At 49.6% G+C, this 17,485-nt stretch overlaps 1 protein-coding gene across 1 annotated transcript; it reads left to right on the top strand.

Annotated features, from left to right (window-relative positions):
* Window positions 1-13,473: 13,473 nt before the first annotated feature.
* medA (transcriptional regulator medA) lies at window positions 13,474-16,763 on the top strand (the record flags this gene model as incomplete). The annotated part of the gene is made up of 4 exons (XM_025650706.1): window positions 13,474-13,482; window positions 14,468-14,633; window positions 14,739-16,222; window positions 16,311-16,763. The coding sequence occupies 4 exons, from the start codon at window positions 13,474-13,476 to the stop codon at window positions 16,761-16,763; spliced, it is 2,112 nt and encodes a 703-aa protein (XP_025509423.1).
* Between the last annotated feature and the right edge of the window lie 722 nt (window positions 16,764-17,485).

Genomic DNA, 17,485 nt, shown 5'->3' with positions numbered 1-17,485 from the left:
CCCAAACAGGATAAATACCCAAGCACCCAAGCACACACTTCACATTTCAAACCCTGTGGTGCCTGTCCTTCCCCCAAGCTCCTAGGCTCGGGAAAAAAATTGGGGGAGGGGGGAGGGGGGCAGCAGCTCGTATTGTGTGGGTGGCGGGGAAACGGTTTGGCCGGTAGCGAATTGATATCGGAAAAGAAAAAAAAAAGGATGGGGACGGAGGGGACCTCGGAGGGAAGGGGGACCCATATATGATACTATATATAACTTTTTTTCTTTTTCCTTCGCTCTTAGTCTATAATTTACTCTGTAGTCTACTTGCAGGCTCCGTTTTTGGTCTTGGTTGTCGGCTTCTTTCTGAGCTTTTATTTGGTTAGGTTGTTGAATTACTTGTTAGCTATAGGTATGGGTATAGGGTGTTTTTATTTTCGGTGGGTAATGCGTGATTTGATTTGGTGGTTTGGTTAGTAAGTCCCTACTGTACTATGTACGGAGTAAGCAGGTTCAAGGGTGAGTAGTTGACTGGTGGATTTGGCGAGCGTTTAACCTGTCGTATAGTTCGTGTAGGTAATAGTTAGTCAACCTGAGATACTATGACTAAAGGACACTAACGTTAGTTAAGTTGGACTTGGTTCGACTGCTCTGTACTCCGTACCTTATGCTACAAACTGGGAATATCGTCGGGTTGGGTTCTCTTGGCGGCTTTGCTTCGTTTTGTGTCACGAAGAGGCTGCTATATACCTCATGGGCTTGGGTTGGGGCTTGATGGTAGATACCTGAAGGTATAGTTATGCAAATTGTTGCGCTCTCGTTTATTCCACCTGATCGGGAACATGGCCTGTTCTGGCGAAGTAGTTGATTGTGACGGCCTAGATGTGTACGCAGTAACAGATCAAGGCTTTGATATAAGGCCTGTTGTTGTGTGAGATTGAAGTATGTTAATGCTTTTTTATACTCTTTTCGCAAGCACACATGCTGAAGCATCATCGGGTAGGCTTAGTTACACTCGAACATGGCTCTAATCCTCCATCTGTGACATCGCTTTGGTTGTGCGCTGCCATTCGCACCAATGAGATGAATACTCCTCTCTGTGTGGGCTAGCAGTCGCCTGTGGGCAGTGGCTGGAGATACTCAGTCGCCGACTAAAGCACTGGCAGTCGCCGAGACCATGCCGCACACAAGAAGCTCTATTGCCTCGGTCGGATCCCCTGGAGATACTCCTTATGTGAAGGATGCAACGCCATAGTGTCTCTTTCTCTAATCCCTCCGTCCCCTTAGAGACCCCAAAGCCCAGGAGTCTCAACCCAATTCTCCAGTCCCCCTGAGATAGACCTGAAGGGTAGGTAGGGGTGTCTCAACTCAGAGTTCAGAGCTGCTAGTCTTGGACGGTCCTTGTCCGATAGTCCTCTCGGAACTGAGACATATTGGCGCCATACAGAGACTTCGAACCAGTCAGTGGAAAATGTGATTCGCACTAGGTAGTCGACCAGTAAGCTGGCCTATGCATGGCGGGGTCTTGACGATGATGTCGCCAAACCAGGGCACCATTGGATGATCGTTCTGGTCGACACTGGGTAGGGAGACATGAGACAGGCAAAGGAGGGACAAGGGTAGAGAACCGAGAAGCGCATTCCAGCCACTGATGGCATGCAATGGAGCTAGATTGTCTTGTTCGCCCTGCTACCCCCAATCACAATTAGATCAAGATTTGATCAGAACAAAGGACAGTGACGTGATGTCCCTTTCATCCTTGTACACAGGCGCACATACACACCCTGGATCAAAATGTCATTGCAGGCTGCATGCTGCAGGCTGCAGCTGGGGGTTGCTAGGGTCCAGGATCAGCCCATGGGAAGCTGGCAGGGAGGAAAGTACAGAAGTACAGTACAAAGCCAAGAATCACCGTTACTCAGTGGCTGATCCTAGGCAGCTCGTGTTGGCCCGGGATCTGTGCGACGCACAAGGCAGTGACAAGTGAGATAAAGAATTCCTTCCTGCAGGCAGCCGATGGCGCACGGGAAGGGAAGATCAGGGTCAACAGCAGTCCAGGAGGAGGAAGACGGGGAGGGGCAGCAAGCCTCGCCTCCTGGTTGTCTGGGTTCTTGATTCTATAGTGTGGCGGAGTGTTGAAGGCCTTTCCTCGCCCTCTAGAGATGTGCTGTAGCTAAACCTCACTTGACCATGAGCCAGATCATCGCAAAAGCTTTATTGGCGAGTTGATGATGGCTCAGCCCACTTTGCCCATTAGTAGCCAGCACGCATAACGCAGTATCTCAGGGGTAAAGCTCCTCTTGGGAGATGGCGATGAGACAACGGCCCACGCAGGATATGCGTGCGTTGTGAGAGGGTTGGGTAGGTAGCTTTGAGCTTACTGAGCCGAAGCAATCCCACCGGTTCGTTCGACAGGAAGGGAACTGTCTCTCAATGCTCTTGCCGATCTGCTCATCCATCTGAGTCCATGCCTCCAATTCAAGCATGATAGTGGCAGTCTTCACTTCTCACTAGGTACTACCTAGTTGCAATAGCCATAGTGAGGAGAGATAGTAGTAGTAGTAGCAAAGTAAGACTACTAGGAAGGTAGTTTACCCGCAGAGAAGAAACATAACCACTCTCGATCGAGCCGGTAACCGGTACTAGGTAACTACCAAGTACTTCCAAGTTGGTATAGGTACTTAGCCACCATCGCCGGAGTCTGTCCCCCCCCCCCCCCCCTCTCTCTATAGAGCTAGCAAGAAGTTAGCACTACCCTATGAAATACTATATCAATACCAGTTCAGAAATATTTGCAGATCATCCATGATCTTCAATATTAGAATCATGAATTGAATGCTTAACCTACCATGGATCGCTACATGCTGTTCTCGAGACGAGCAGTGGACGACGGTACGTACAGTACAACAACTAAATAAGTAGTAGGTAGTAGTAAGTCAGACCAAAAATAACCTCAGCCGCGCGACCCTCAAGTCTCACTTGGCTTCTGCCGCGGTTGACAGGCTTGTTTCACTTGCAACCACCCGCGGGCACTTCCCTCCTGTCTCTCTTTTGGCTGCCGCGCAAAGAAAAAGTTAGAATAGAGAAAAGAATAGTAAGAGATGCTATTGAGGGGATTGACTGAGGAAAAAAAATTAGGTAAAATATCCCGGAAGAGGAGAAAAAGAGAAAAGAACATCCATCCCTCAGCCACAGTTCTTCCCAAGGGAACGGATGGACCTGGAGACGGCCGCAGAATGGAGGAAACCAATTCCGTTGCAGCACATAAACAGGTTACGGGGGATTTCTTGGAGTCAGGCACGCGGGAAACCAAGCCAGGGACCCGTGGCTCCATCGCGTACGAGCATTGAGCAGCTAAGACTTTTCCTAGTCAGCTTACATGGAGTCAAAACCGGTGGTCGGGGATGCTTGTCGCGTGCGATCGTCATTCAGATAAGTTTGTTGCATGTAAGGCAAAGGTACTCCGTAGCTAGCTTTCTCTTGCGGTCGGCGCGCAAACTGGTGGCTATTCAATTACCCGAGGCTGTCAATCCGTGCTACTCCATGGCCCACTTGATTATTCAATGGGCTCACGTGTTGGGGCTGGTCGATAGAGACCGGAGACCGACCACGAGAGAGAAGTTGGTGAGACATCGCGGGTTGGCAGTTAGGGTTCGGAAGCCTATATTGGTATAGATTGACAAGTATAGAACTCTTGCCGGCATGTGTGGGGAATTAGCAACGGAAGGAGATACAAATGCAAGAACCCAGTTCTCTCGATTTTGTTGAGGATTTGCTATGTAATTCTTTCCCTCGACGTACGGGATAAAAAGCCCATTGTACATCGAATTGCACTTCAATCAAGGCCGTGAGATTAAATGTTGACTGTTGTAATTTCCTTGGGCCCCCTTTCCCCGTCGGATCCGAGTTGTTTCTGGCTGGGCGGAGAAACAAGTAGGCCTCACATAGATTGACCGATAGGCAAAGCATCAAGCCTAAACGTGGAGGTCGGCATTTCCCTCAGATCACATCATAGAACACCAATTCAGGAAGCGTATCTATTCGGCTCCTGACAGCCATGGGAAATAACCATAACCACTCTCACTCGGATCGACGAAACCCCCCAATCTCCAAAACGTGCCGATCAGAACGGGCAGGCGGGCAGGTGGACCGACCGTCCAGTAATCATCTGGTATTATTGAATCTCTTGAGGTTATTTAGATCAAGGCGAAGCCACTACCACAATTTTTATTTGTTGGTTTTTTTTATTCATTTGGGGGGGTTTTTGTTCTCGGTCAGGGTCCGGCTTAACTATCATTCAGTCAGTTACCTACTGATTATTACTGGATCAAAATATCCCGTGCGGCATGCAGCAGAACCAGTGACGCCAAGGAGAAATTCCCTTACTAAACCGAAGGGTTGTCGTGTGGCCGGGCCGACCGGGGCTCGCCAGGAGAGAGGTCTAGGGTGGTTATGGAGTGGAGTCACTGCTGCCAGGCTCTCTCTCATCGACAAGTGACAACTTACTTTGAGCTTGAGCCAAACCAGTTAGGTAGCTGGGCAGGGAAGAGCCCCGGGGGTTGATGAGCACTGCATATACAGTACTGTACATAGTAGTAAGGAAGCATGTTCTAACGGACAAATGCTCAAGGGGTGGGAACCTACTAGACATTGAAGGAGATAAATTGGTAACTTAACTTACAGTACGTAAGGACGCGGGGGAAGTTAGGGCAGACTTATAATACTGCAATGCCTTCACTGCAAGGGCAGCTTGGTCACTTGCAGCTTAGAGAACAGTCTATCATCGAAGAATTTCAGTATTTGTTTAATAAAGAATTGTTAGATTTGCAGTGACCTCACAGCTTGTCCTTCCTCGTATCGAAGGCCCAAGGTGACAGAGTAGGGTCAGACACTGATCGTGCCATCACATACTCAGTAAGTTTACCCGCTGCAGGGTCCAATCCTTTCGGGCAATGGTTGATGCCAAGATAGCACTGAGGCTGCCACCACAATTTAGATGACACTGCTAACGGGTTCGTGCTGCCCACAGTAATCAAAAGACCCTGAATGCTTGATTACATAGTTTTTTTGTTTTTTTTTTTTTTTGTTGGTCGGCTCCCCCTCCACTCCCCTTCTCTTACCCGGTCAATGGCAATAAGTGCACCTTCGGTCGGCAGGTAGAAGATCGTCATGATGACCCCTCTGTCCACCACCGATGCTGTCGCCTCAATTGGAGTCTTCCGAGTTCATTCGTCTTTGCTGGCCTGTTCTCCGAGCTGAATCCGAGGGGAATTCCAAAAATAAGGATAGAATCGGTAGACACAAGAGATTTCATAATGCCGAATCTCGAAAAGGGCAATAGGCCGAACCGGAAAAGCCGCACTATCCTGTAGCGAGCGATAGTGGCTTTATCCATTTTCCACGCGCATCGACCCGTGGCTCCGTTGTCTCCGTTCCATGAGCCTTCCGGAAGATTCACCTCTAAAGGTGACCAACCGGGGTTCGTAGGGGCAAGTTTTAGTTGCAACTGGGGCGGACTAGCAGGACCCGCCTTAGGCAATCACTTTTCTCCGGTCAACCCCGGGGAAGTTCCGACTTGTTTGGTTTGAACTTTCGAATGGCAAGGATGCAGAACTGGGACAGGGACCACCCACTGCGGTGCGGTTGCACGCCCCGTGGTGCAGGCAGGCCTGTACGGAGTACTGTGCACTGTACTTTGGCATAACACTAAACAGTGAACATCCAAGTCGACAACAACTCGACACGGCATAACGTGGAGAAAATCTCATCTTCTCTCAGGATACAATATTACTAATGCGGAATATAATCACTGGATGACATCCCCTACCACCAATCCTCAAGCAGTCTTGCTGGCTCCGGATGTTTGGACAGGCTGCACCGCCGCCTTTCGGATAAATGCGGCCAGCCCAAATATTGAGATAGACAGGTAGTCAAATGGGTGCTAGAAGCTGGAGCTAGCGCCATACCCGCATTAAGTGGCTAACGGGCTACCAAGAAGAATGGTTTGGTTTGGTCTGCGGAATTATTCTTAAACCGAACTTCACAGGTATCAAGTGGTGCGTTCGCTTCAATGATGGTCTGGGTGGATGGGGGAAGTAGGAATTCTCCGAGCATTGGCCGATATTTTATCATCCTATCCATGGCGGTTGAAGTCGAGGATAAGGTAATTGAGTAGACTTTCTTAGTCCGTGGGGACAAACTCTGAGGTACAATCAAAGATGCAGTCCTTTGAAAGTATGTTTGATTGACCATATACTAGAGTTCACCGTAACGGCTGGCGAGATATACATCGGCGGGCAGCAGTAGCAGAGATCAGATGACTGCATGTTTCTGCCTGGATCCCAGATTGCACGGCATCTGGTGGTGTCTGCATAGTATCCACCCTCCCACCGCCTGTATGCATGTAAGTTCGAACTCCTTGTAGCTGGTCCTGGACTGGTGCTGACTCTATACAAGCCTTCCATCTGAACATCTCATTCCTTCTGAAATCATCATCATGCCTAACCACTCCCGTCTCTCCACATGCCCACTGCCGTTCGCCCTGGAGAAGACAATTTTTGGGCTTGATCGCATTCCTTCGGCGGCACTCAGCCCAATTGAGGCAAGCTGAGAGCCACCATCGTAGGACGAGATTGCCGATCTTCGCTGCTTATGGTTGGATAATGGATCATCTCCATGCTGCTGGGAGACCCCCACCGCACATAACGCCAACGATATGCATGTTTTTCGGCTTTTGGTAGTCTAAATTTGCTAAAGTAGGTACCGGCCAACTAGTGCAGTGGACAGGTGCCTAGTTAGCATGTCAACGCTGAGCGCTCGGGGTCTTCGCTCCTCAGTTTTGCCCGCAATGTGCTTCAAAACGGCGATCTGTAAAGATCCGTATCCGCTGACAAAGTAATTTGTGCGTGATGGAAACGTGGATGGATAGTGTTGAGAACTTAAGATATAAGCTTTTATCTTTGCTAAGCATGACGATCCCAAGAAAAGGAATGGAGAATTGGACTTGGAAGCTTGACATGCTTCCCCTTCCTTTCAGACGATCGAGATTGGGGTTCCAGCTCTGGTTGTTGTCGCTGTCGGGTGGGGGTGACGAATAAGTGTACTCGTAGCTGTCGTCCAGCAGGCAAACAACAATACTTACTGAGTACATGAGTCCAGTAGTCGGACTTCCGAGGCAAGATCGGAAAAGAATCTGGCTCGAAATCCGAATCATGCACGGCAATTCCGAAGGCAAGTTCACCATCGGAGGTTCTGCTGGGATAAGTAAGTTATCTTGTCGATTACCCGTGCTATTGAGGAGGTTTAGAGTTCCCCGAGTATCGAAACGCGGAACGGTCGACACTATAGGCCCATAGGGTGTTTTGTATCCATACAATCCACAACATTGAGTCTCTCATGTCCTTTTAGAAGGAACGATCAGCGTTCTTAATCGGTATTTCTCCTGGTCGGCATGACCTCATCAAACATTGGCTGAATGGTGGGGACCGGGGAGTTCATTGTGGTACTTTCTGCTTTTCGGCCGGCCGGGGGGCTTGTTTGTGCTTGACTTTGGCACGATCTTGGCAAAGCCAGAAAGCCTGAGGGAAATTCTACGACGTTACGTACGAGCACATCTAGACAAGGTTGCCTTCCTGAGGCACTGCATCTTCCTCAGGCAGGCGCGATCGTGACTGGATTGCCCTACCTCAGCCATGCGCCGTGGCGAAGGTGCCACTGCGTCACACTAGGATCTCAATCCTATTTCTTTTTTCTTTTCCCCTATCCCCTCCGGTGTTACTTCGTATGTATATACATGGACACACGTGAGCCACTAATTCGATCGGTACTCGCGGGACAACATAAGATAATTCATGGCCAAGAGCCGCGTGAAGGGTGATCAATCTCTGTTGCTTGGTCAGGTATCAACAATGCAGCTGCGGGGGGAGGGCAGGAGAGGGGAAGCTCTATGCCGATTATATTTGACCGTGATAGCTCCCAACTAAGGTATGGTGACAGTGCAGGGTCACTCCCTTGGTTTGGTGCTACCATGCTGCTACCTTACCTCTCACCCTCGAGGTCGATCACCAAAATAGCATTTGAGTGTTTTTCCCCTCCCATCGTGCCACCGGCTGGATGAATGAGAACGAATCAGTAGGGAAAATATCCATGCGGACTCGGGATGGACCCAAGGGCAGCGTGAGTTCCAGTTGAGTGCAATCAGTGCAATCAGAGGCTTCAAGCAAGCCAAATCCACACAGAGTTCGTGCGCTAAACCCTGAGGAGCTACAGAAAGTGGGGTGTCACCTGACCATCCACCCAATCATGATGGCTCAGCTGCCCTTGCAGAGGTGAATTTGGGTGAAAGGACGGACGGTCAATGCAAGGCTTTCTATGTTTAGCATTTTAGCCCTTTCAGATCGCCCGCTATCTTCGAGTCGTTGTTTGTGTTCTCAAATCCCTTAAGCCGAAAGTGCCATGAGACGGTGAGATACTCAGTTGCTTGTCCGCGGCTCCCGATCGCAACCCGCCATATTCTGCAGCACTGCAGCAGAAGGCACTCAAACAAAGCAGTCAACTCTACACCACTTCACCTCGGAGTCGAAGACACTCGAGAAACGAAGCTTTGTCTTTGCGTCGAGGCGCCTCACCCGCCATCTCTTTTCTAATAATTGTCCACTTGCTTGTGATGGCTGGCAAGGTGATTTGCCAAATGTGTCCGGATACTCGACTCCGTACCCCAAGGATACTAGGTAGTTCACTGCCACATTGTGGACTAATCCCGAATTACCGATCTGACTGCATCACATCCATGGCGTTCGGATAGGGCATGGAGGAGTTTCCGGATTAGGGCAATTAGACTTTTCCAGAAGACTTGGCAGGGCACTTACGAAAAGAAAACACTCGTGGACCCCAGTGTCTGCCTCCCTCAGCGATGACCAAACCTGATAATCAAGGCAGCTGGCTGGCTTAGCGGGAGTGCGATGAAAGAGGATGAGATTGAGGGGTGAGGGCTTGCCGGTCTGACCAGAGTTGAGCAGCAGGCGGAGAAAGTCAAATGGAAGGCAGCCATGGTTCGGTTCTTTCAAAGTCAGATCGTTTCTGGTGGGGCCCATGGCCCGATCAGCCTACCACAACAACAATACTAGCTGTTAATGAGGGAAGTTGTTATGGTAGGATATGTAGTTACTCCGTAGTTATCTGGGCCAAAGATGACAAGCATGCGATCAATGAGATAGTGACACGGAAACTTTAGGGACGATAATGACTGAGAAGATTCTCTTTTCCGTCCTGTCTCAAACTCCAAGCTTCAACAGAGTCATCAGAATTAGACTATTCCGTAGAGTCCTCTAGCCTCCCTGGATCGGGGTATCGGCCAAGAGTAGGTACCGACCTCTGAAGTTGTGAGAACCCGGCTTGATCTCAAAGGCCATCAGTCGATTAGCAGCTAACTCACCAGACGCTACTTAGTTCTGTACCTAAGGCACACCTAGTGGATTACCTACCGACCTATAAATTGACTAACTTTATTGGCACTGGCGGAGGAGTCCCCAGTGGAGGGGGAAGACTAAAACAGCAGACTATGAGCATGAGCGGTGCTGCCTGAGGGATCCAGCTTGGTCCAAATTAAGACTCGATATTATCGATGATGATGGCTCTTGCCCCTCCTTGTCGGAAAAGAAAGGGGAAGGATTGGAAAGGACTGGGGGGACAGGAAAACAGAGGAAGAAAGGTGGGGAACTGAATTATTGTCCGTCCAAACTGCCCGAAGAGCTAAATATATGCTACGCTTCACGAACCTCACGATCGGTCGCATGCCCTGCACCAGAACAGGGCCTTGGCGAAGCTGATAGTACCGTCAAAGTTGACTTTGGATGGTCGCCATTAGGTCATCTGCCCATCTGCCCATCTGCCTCCCGTATCCTGTTCGGACTCTGTCAAGTTCAATTCGCTCCCGACGGTACTGCGGGATCGAAAGGAGCTTCCAAGTGGGCCATTGACGGCGAGTTGATCCGTAAAGTTGATATCATGGCAATCATGGTGAATGAGATAAGGTCAGGAGATGATCATGATCAACTAGTAACTACCTGACACATACATTAGATAAGCAGCAGCAGCAGCAGCAGACCTTTTCCTAGGCCACGAGGATGGAACCCTTTTCTGACTCTGAGCATCGTGGAGAAAGAGTCACCAGCGACCCAATAGACTGGATAGAAGCCCGAAGAAGCACCAAACAATGCCTGCAGTGGTGCAGGCAGTGCGGTTGTGTCCTGGCTTTCTTGACAGTTCTTCTGTAGCCAGTAATAACAACGAGGAACTGTGATGCGAATGCAACAAGGTTCGATCAACCTCTTTTTACTGGTACATCTGTACTACTTCGTTCCACTCCCTCATGCCTGGTTTCTGCTAGTCACTGGGAATTCACAGTTCCTAGGCCACTAGGTACCAGATTCTGACTGAGTGCTAAACTGCTAGTAGGCCAGGAGGCGGTGCTAGCCATCGACAATCACTTCAATCTTATTCTCCCTAAGGCTGCTGCCCTGTCGGAAGTTTGTGAACAAACAAATAGGAACACACGATGACGGATTGGAAACCAGGAAGTGTATTGTGTGGAAGGATGGATCCATTGCAGCGACCCGACCTCCGAGTCCGATTCCAGGTGAGCAGTACTAAGTTAAGCTAGGAATCCTCCCTTACCATGCTGTATTGTCTGTGTGAAATTGATTGATTGCCAGTTGTTGCATTGATGGAATAAAAATAGGTGTCAACCACACCTTGTCAACCATGCTTTCTTGCAGCAGCAGCAGCAGCAGCAGTAGCCACGGCCAGTCGGCATTATTATGAATAATCGGTTATTCACTTTTATCCTTTTTTTCACTCTCATTTTTGTTTTCCGTCCAACTTCTCTCTTCTTTTTTTTTTTTTTTGGTAAAAGGATTTCCCTACTCAGTAGCTCCTCGGGGGGTGCCCCACTCGGTCATGGCGGCATGGACCGCTTGAACGGTGGCCTGCTGGTGCTAAAACACCCTTGCCAGATTCTTAGCCTGCCCGGTACTGAATTGGGGGGTCCTGCTTTATTCACCACCGACTAATCCTGACCTAACTGCTAGTAATGGAAACCCCGGTCCTAACCAGATGGTGCTAAGTCCTTCCAGAAATTGATTAATCAAAAAGAAATCATAAAGTCATAAAAATCATGATGGAGGATGGATTTAGCCCTGAGCTAACCCTCTTTCGGCAATTCAGCAAGAACACCTTTTCCTCCACTTGGGCCCCTCTTCTCCGGCATCAGGTGAAAGAGGCCAAACTAATAAGTTCCTGCTTCTTTCTACGGGGGAATGCCCCTTCTACCGAGTCTCTTAGGAATGATAAGCCTCACCTCATAGTAGTGTTTCCTAAACTACTGCGTGGTTGGTGTTAGTTATGAAATGAGCTGCTTAGTAAAATAGTTCTTGCTCTCGTAGTTTGGGACGGTAGTTGGTGGTTGGTACCGGTAGGGTAGGGTGTACTAGGGTAGGTATTCCGTAGCTACCTTAGTTTCCATTCTCCTTGAGTGAACGGTTAGCGGTTGAGATGTGGAGGGACCACCAGTCCAGGGACTTTTTTTCACTATGGAGCCGTGAGAAAACAATGGGCCAACCAGCCCATATGCTCAGGGCGTAGTGAAGATGGTTCAGCTCAGTTTCTCCGAGTACTTTCCAATTCAAGGTACTACCGATGATAAAAACAGCACTGGAAGAGGAGACAGAAAGCGGACTTCATCATCCCCAATGTCTAAAAGTCATATATCTCCTACTCTATAAACTCCAGTCAGTACCTTACACTAACCTTAGCAACCAATCCGCCCGATAGTTAGTGATTGGGGTGGTGTTTATGATTACTATTATTACAATTATTATTGTCACTATTATCATCATTACCCATCTTCTCATCAGCGCATTCCCCGCCACACTAAAGGGCCATCCGATCCTCCAGGGCCCTCGTTCTTTACGACCGCTAAGTTACAACCTGCCAACCTGCCTACCATTTACCCTACTTCCTCGGCCCTTAAGTTGGGACCAAGAGAGAACGAGAGTAATATATCTCTCGTCATCTTCGTACTCGGCCGTCATCTTATTTGGGATTTTCCCTTTTTTTTTTTTTTCTTTACACTACTTTTTCTTTACTATCTTTTTTTGGTTTACTCCATCTGTCGCTCGTCCCTGTTCTTTTTTTAATCTACTGGACTACTCCCGCTACTACCAATTCTACCACTAACTACATCACCACCACTAACCAACCACTAACTTACTACGACTACTATTGCCCTTGTCTTTCTTCTACTACCGCCGCTCTCCTCATAACCCTCCCACTCCCCTCTCCACCTAAACCCACCCCCCACCTTTTCGTCAATTTGATCTGTGATGGCAGATTAAGACTCTTCCTCTGCTCTTTTATCATTTTGTTTCTTTTTTACACTCGCTCTCCCACGTTTACCTCACACTCGCTTTGTTTGGTATCGACCTTTTTTTTTTTGACGTTCGCTACACCCGGAGGTGATCGGTTAAGAAGGGAAGAACTGAGAAAAAGAACGAACGGGATCGATTGAAGGAAATCTTATTGTTGGAAAGCAACGACAGGGACCGATAGGATTCATCATCAGAGACATCCTTAATAACTAATCTGGACCGATCTCACGCGCTCGCTGATTATTTCGAAAAATCAACAAAACAAACCACCCTCGTTTTATCTCTGTTTTACTCTCTCCCCCCGGGGGGTCTTGTCTCCGCACCAATCCGACCTTCAACTTGAGCGGTCTAAATTCCCGTAGGGAAAATCTCCAGCTCATTTCATTGATTTGATTTTCGATCTGGAGTGACGGACGCATCGCATCCTGTCCCCTGTTCCGTGCGGACGGCATCAACCTGCGTTTGCGTCTGCCTCGGTTTCATTGCCCTGGGACTGTAGAGCGATTCCCGTTTGCTGCGCGGGAGGTATACCGATCCGAACCTGGTAACTCATCATCACCACCACCATCATCCTCGGTTCGCTGTCAACAACCTTATCCCTCCTCTCCCGGGAAGGCCAAAACAAGAAAACAAAAGGAAAAAACAAAAGGAAAAAAGGAGTTCGTTCTCATTTTACGGTGCACATTGGGCTTGTCACTCATCTCCCCCGTCGTGCTGCTCAGGTGTGGATCTGGAGTCTGTTCGCCTACCAATCGTTCTGTCGCTGTTAGTCCTTCGACGAGGCCGGACCTGGACTTACACCACCATCGTGGATCTTTGTCTCGGCTGAAGACACTACCTTATTTCACACTAGCAGAAATCACCTGGAATCAAAGACTCTTGGACGACAGGGTCTACTCTTCCCCGACTCATTGGTCTGTTGAGGTTGGTACCAGTCCCCTCCCTTCGCCACTGACTCTGTGGTGCCTTGCATCCCCTCTCCTTCGTGTTCCCTTCCCTTTGGACTCCTTGCATCTTCAAGGTCGTGCCTTTGGTGCACAAGATCTCCAAAAGAATTTCTGGGTCCACGATGGACTCTGTGCGCTTGCCATCTCCCTTGGGGCTTCTTTTACCACTAAAGTTTCGGATGTTTTGTTGTTGACCGTGTCATGGTGTAGGTCTCTTCCATCAAGCTTTAAGCGACCACGAGATTCACACGCAGCCTTTCCCCCCGTCGCTTTTAAAGCCTCACAAGCGCAACCTGAACAGCTTCGTCTCACCCTGGTAAGTCCTTGTCTATGCAACGGGCCGGATCCTCGTCTCTGGGAAAGTTCGCACTCTTCAGCCGAGTAGTTCGTGGCCCATCGTCTTCATTCGATCTTCCATATCCCAGGAAGTTCTGGAGTCTCATTTCAATCTTAGGAAAACCGAACAAATAAGCTTGCTCCTGTCTCGCTCTGTTGACACAGCTTCACTCGCTACCTTTTAAGACATCCCGCCCCGAATTATCGACCATTAGTTTGCCAGGTCAGACCGCATTGGAAGGTTGATACATCGCCCCCAGATGGAAATAGTTCTCCTATAGGCTCTTTCAAGCACTCATTGGCAGCGTGGTCTCAAGCCGGTTCATATTCTGCAGCTAGCCTTCAAGGTCTCACACCTGATCTTTGAACTCTGATCGCTGATTCGAAGCCTCTCGTGGTGTATTCCTTGCTGAGCCTGACAGCCACTTCGTGTCGTCACTCGTTTTGTCTCGGAGAGCTACCTCGCAACTTTCCGACAATCTATCGTCTTTTACGATAAATTCGCTGTCATTCGCTTCTTTAAGCTGTCGTGTTCCGTTGCAGTTTCTGCAACACCTTCAAACTGGCTTACTCGAAGACACACGGTGTTTTGGTGCGTTGGACATTTCCCGCCCGCTGCCCAATTACTGCGCTCTGCTTCATTCATTTCACATCTCATCCTCGCCAGTTTCATAATTTCTGATTCACTTGTTGTTGCTGCGCTGGGATCTTGCCTGTATTTCCCTTGTCTCTCACGGTCCTGTGCATATACGATCATCCACTGACAATCGCGGTTCACAGTTCAATCCGGAGCTGCAAACGCCGTTAATTCTAGACGAGTCGTTGGACTTATCGGACCCTGAAGAGTCCCACTTCATTGGCACATTTTCAGACGGCCTTTTGGCCAAGTCTGACCCCATCTTGTCCATGCCTACTTTCCAGAAGCCCCCACAGGCGGCTTTGATCGGTAAGTGCTCATTTAGGCCACAATATCTAGGCGGCTCAGGCAGGGATTTGTGGTCTCGCTCACCCTGGATCGGCTGAGACAGCTTGTGTGCTAAGTATCCAATAGATTATGAGTCCGCTCGATCTTTACACGATGGTGTCTCATACTCGGCCTACGGTCAGGCACCATACGTGACGTCCACCCCACTTGTCCCATCGCCTATGGCCGATCACACCAGCCAGATGTCAGATTGCGTTCCTTATATGGACAACCAGGAATATGCCAGTTCGTACGAAGAAGGCCGCTCACCGATGATGACGGGGGAGTCTCGCCCGGTGCCGGAGGTCGTTTCCTACTCGCCCCAGCGAGGGTCCGAAGGAACAAGAGTCTTTGTTCAAATCCAGTCCCCGTTCGATCTCCATGAATCGTCTTATGCATCGCTCTATCTCGTCTTCGGCGCAAAGAAATGTGAATGTATCCCGCACTTTCTTGGATTCCAAGGCTCTTCATTCCAGTACGGGTTTTCCGTCGAGACACCCCCATTCAGCTCTACCTGCTCTCCCTCGTTTGCAGTTCCTTTGCAAGTCTCCATGGACTCGAACGATTGCCCGGCTACGACCCTTCAAGTTGGGGTTTACACGTATGAGCATGGTGCCATCCCGCCACCGTCAGACGACGCTCGGAAGAGGGGGCCATCGTTGTACCCGGAGGATCACCTTCATAGAGCACCAAAACGAGTCATTGGCCAATCGCTGCCCCCGAAAGACCTATCGCCGGCTTCGACAGCGTCGTACTCGCCCTATTTGCAGTCTCTGCCTGCGATGAATGGATTTGCCGCCCCTTACGCAGCGGCCTCTTCGCCTAGAGCGCCCTCGACCCAGTACTCTACCATGTCAGCCGCGTCGCAACCCTCCATCCGAGCGCCTTCACCTTTGACATCCACCTGGAGCCCCTCGATCGTTTCCGTGAGCGGCGATCATCGGAACCATTATGTGTCCAGCCACGGTTACCGTCAACAGAATGCTCATTCGTCAGGCCACTACGGCGCAAACCCTCAGTTGATTCGCACCTCGACCTTGCAGCAATCGAGTGGCATGGGCCAGACTCCGGCCTTCAACCCATATGCCATGTACCCCACAAAAGCTGTTTTGAAGCTGAACGGAGACTTGGACAGCATGATGGAGAACTGGTGCAAGGAGGAACGGGATGCAAAGCGCCGACTAGTCCAGTTCACCCGTGCCCAGAGAGGCAGTACGATTTCCGCCGACTTCGCGCCAGTCTCTCTCGAAGACCGAGCTCCTAACAGTATCTGCATTAGCTGCATCTTTTGGGAAGGAAAGGAAGATTGCTTCGTCACCAGTGTCGATACGATCTACCTGCTTGAGTCTCTCGTCGGGGTTCGATTCACCGTTGAGGAGAAGAATCGCATTCGAAGAAATCTTGAAGGTTTTCGACCTCTGACTGTCTCCAAGGCTAGGCCAGACAGCGAAGAGTTCTTCAAGGTCATCATGGGGTTTCCGGCGCCCAAGCCCAGAAACATTGAGAAAGATGTGAAGGTCTTTCCATGGAAGATTCTGACTCCTGCCCTTAAGAAGATCATTGGCAAATATGTAAGCTCCATTAGTTTCTCTGATTGATGTCTAAGATGCTTGTGCGTGCGTGCGTGTGTATGTGGCGTGCTAACAGACCAATCTCTAGTCGGCGAGTTATTCTTCGACCGCCGGAGCATTGACAACCCCGATCGGCTCAACCTATGCGAGCACCCGGGCTGCCTCAGACTCCGGCACGGAACCTCACACTGCCCCATCTCCTCAATCTGTTTCCGATACCGCTGCTCCCAACGCATATGGACCTCCACTGGCTGCTCCTGCATATTCCGCCCCTCCCGACCATGGAGATCCTTCAATGACCGGCCCCTCTGAGATCCGACATGGTCTCCCTGCTATAAGCCAGTCCTACCACTCCATCACTGCCCCCAGTTATTACTCTGCAGCTTGTCAACAGCCGAGCCAGGTCGGCGTCTCTGCACCGAGCACCCGGGCCTGGGAGATGAATTCCATGCTCAGCCCTCCACTCGCCAGTGGAGCTCCGAGCAGCACGCCCGTCTACAGCTATATGCCCTACTCTGTCTCAGGTCCCCCCGGGCATTGAGTCGCTGCCAGCTGCAGTACCTCTAGAGGCTGTGATTTGCATTGAATGGCGTTTCTTTCTTGAGTCGGACTTGATATACCATTTTATTTCCCTGCAATGTTTTCCTCTTATCATTTATTCTTTGATTTCCTTCCTCTTCTCGTCGTTCCTTTAGTTGAAACCCGGCGCATGGCTGATTTATCTCCCCATGAGGGCGCATGACCCCTGGATTGGGATTTACGGATATGCCTTCTGTTTGGATCCTCACTTCACTTACGATCACTGTCCATGATCTGATGTCCCTCCTTTAGAGTATCTTAATGTCTTGATGCCGCCCCCATTCATCTTTCTGTTGATCTATGCGTGATAGACGATCTGGTGTCTTCTGCTTTTGTTCTTTCTCATTTCACATTGCATTTAGTCTGGGCATTGGGATTTCACTCCTTTCTGAGTTGTACAACTATCTGGCATAGCATGGCGCCACTGTCATTCCTTTCATTATGCAGGGGTTGGGATGAAAAATGTTTGGAATTGATGTAACAGAGCCCCCGGACTGGCGAAGGATAAAAAGTGTGGAATTGGTTGTGTTCTGTGGTTTTATTTCTTGATGGTTGTTTGGCCTGGCTTGTGCTGTCTCCCGGACTGGGGCAACACATGGGGTTAGGCTGAGTATATATGCATAGCTTTTGGCGTCTGTGTGAATATTCATCATTGTAATCTTTGTCTGTCGTCTTTCTTTTCCT

The sequence above is a fragment of the Aspergillus aculeatinus genome (genome assembly GCF_003184765.1).
Source record: "Aspergillus aculeatinus CBS 121060 unplaced genomic scaffold BO66scaffold_1, whole genome shotgun sequence".
Classification (NCBI taxonomy): Eukaryota; Fungi; Ascomycota; class Eurotiomycetes; order Eurotiales; family Aspergillaceae; genus Aspergillus; species Aspergillus aculeatinus.
This window is presented reverse-complemented; position numbering and strand designations above follow the sequence as displayed.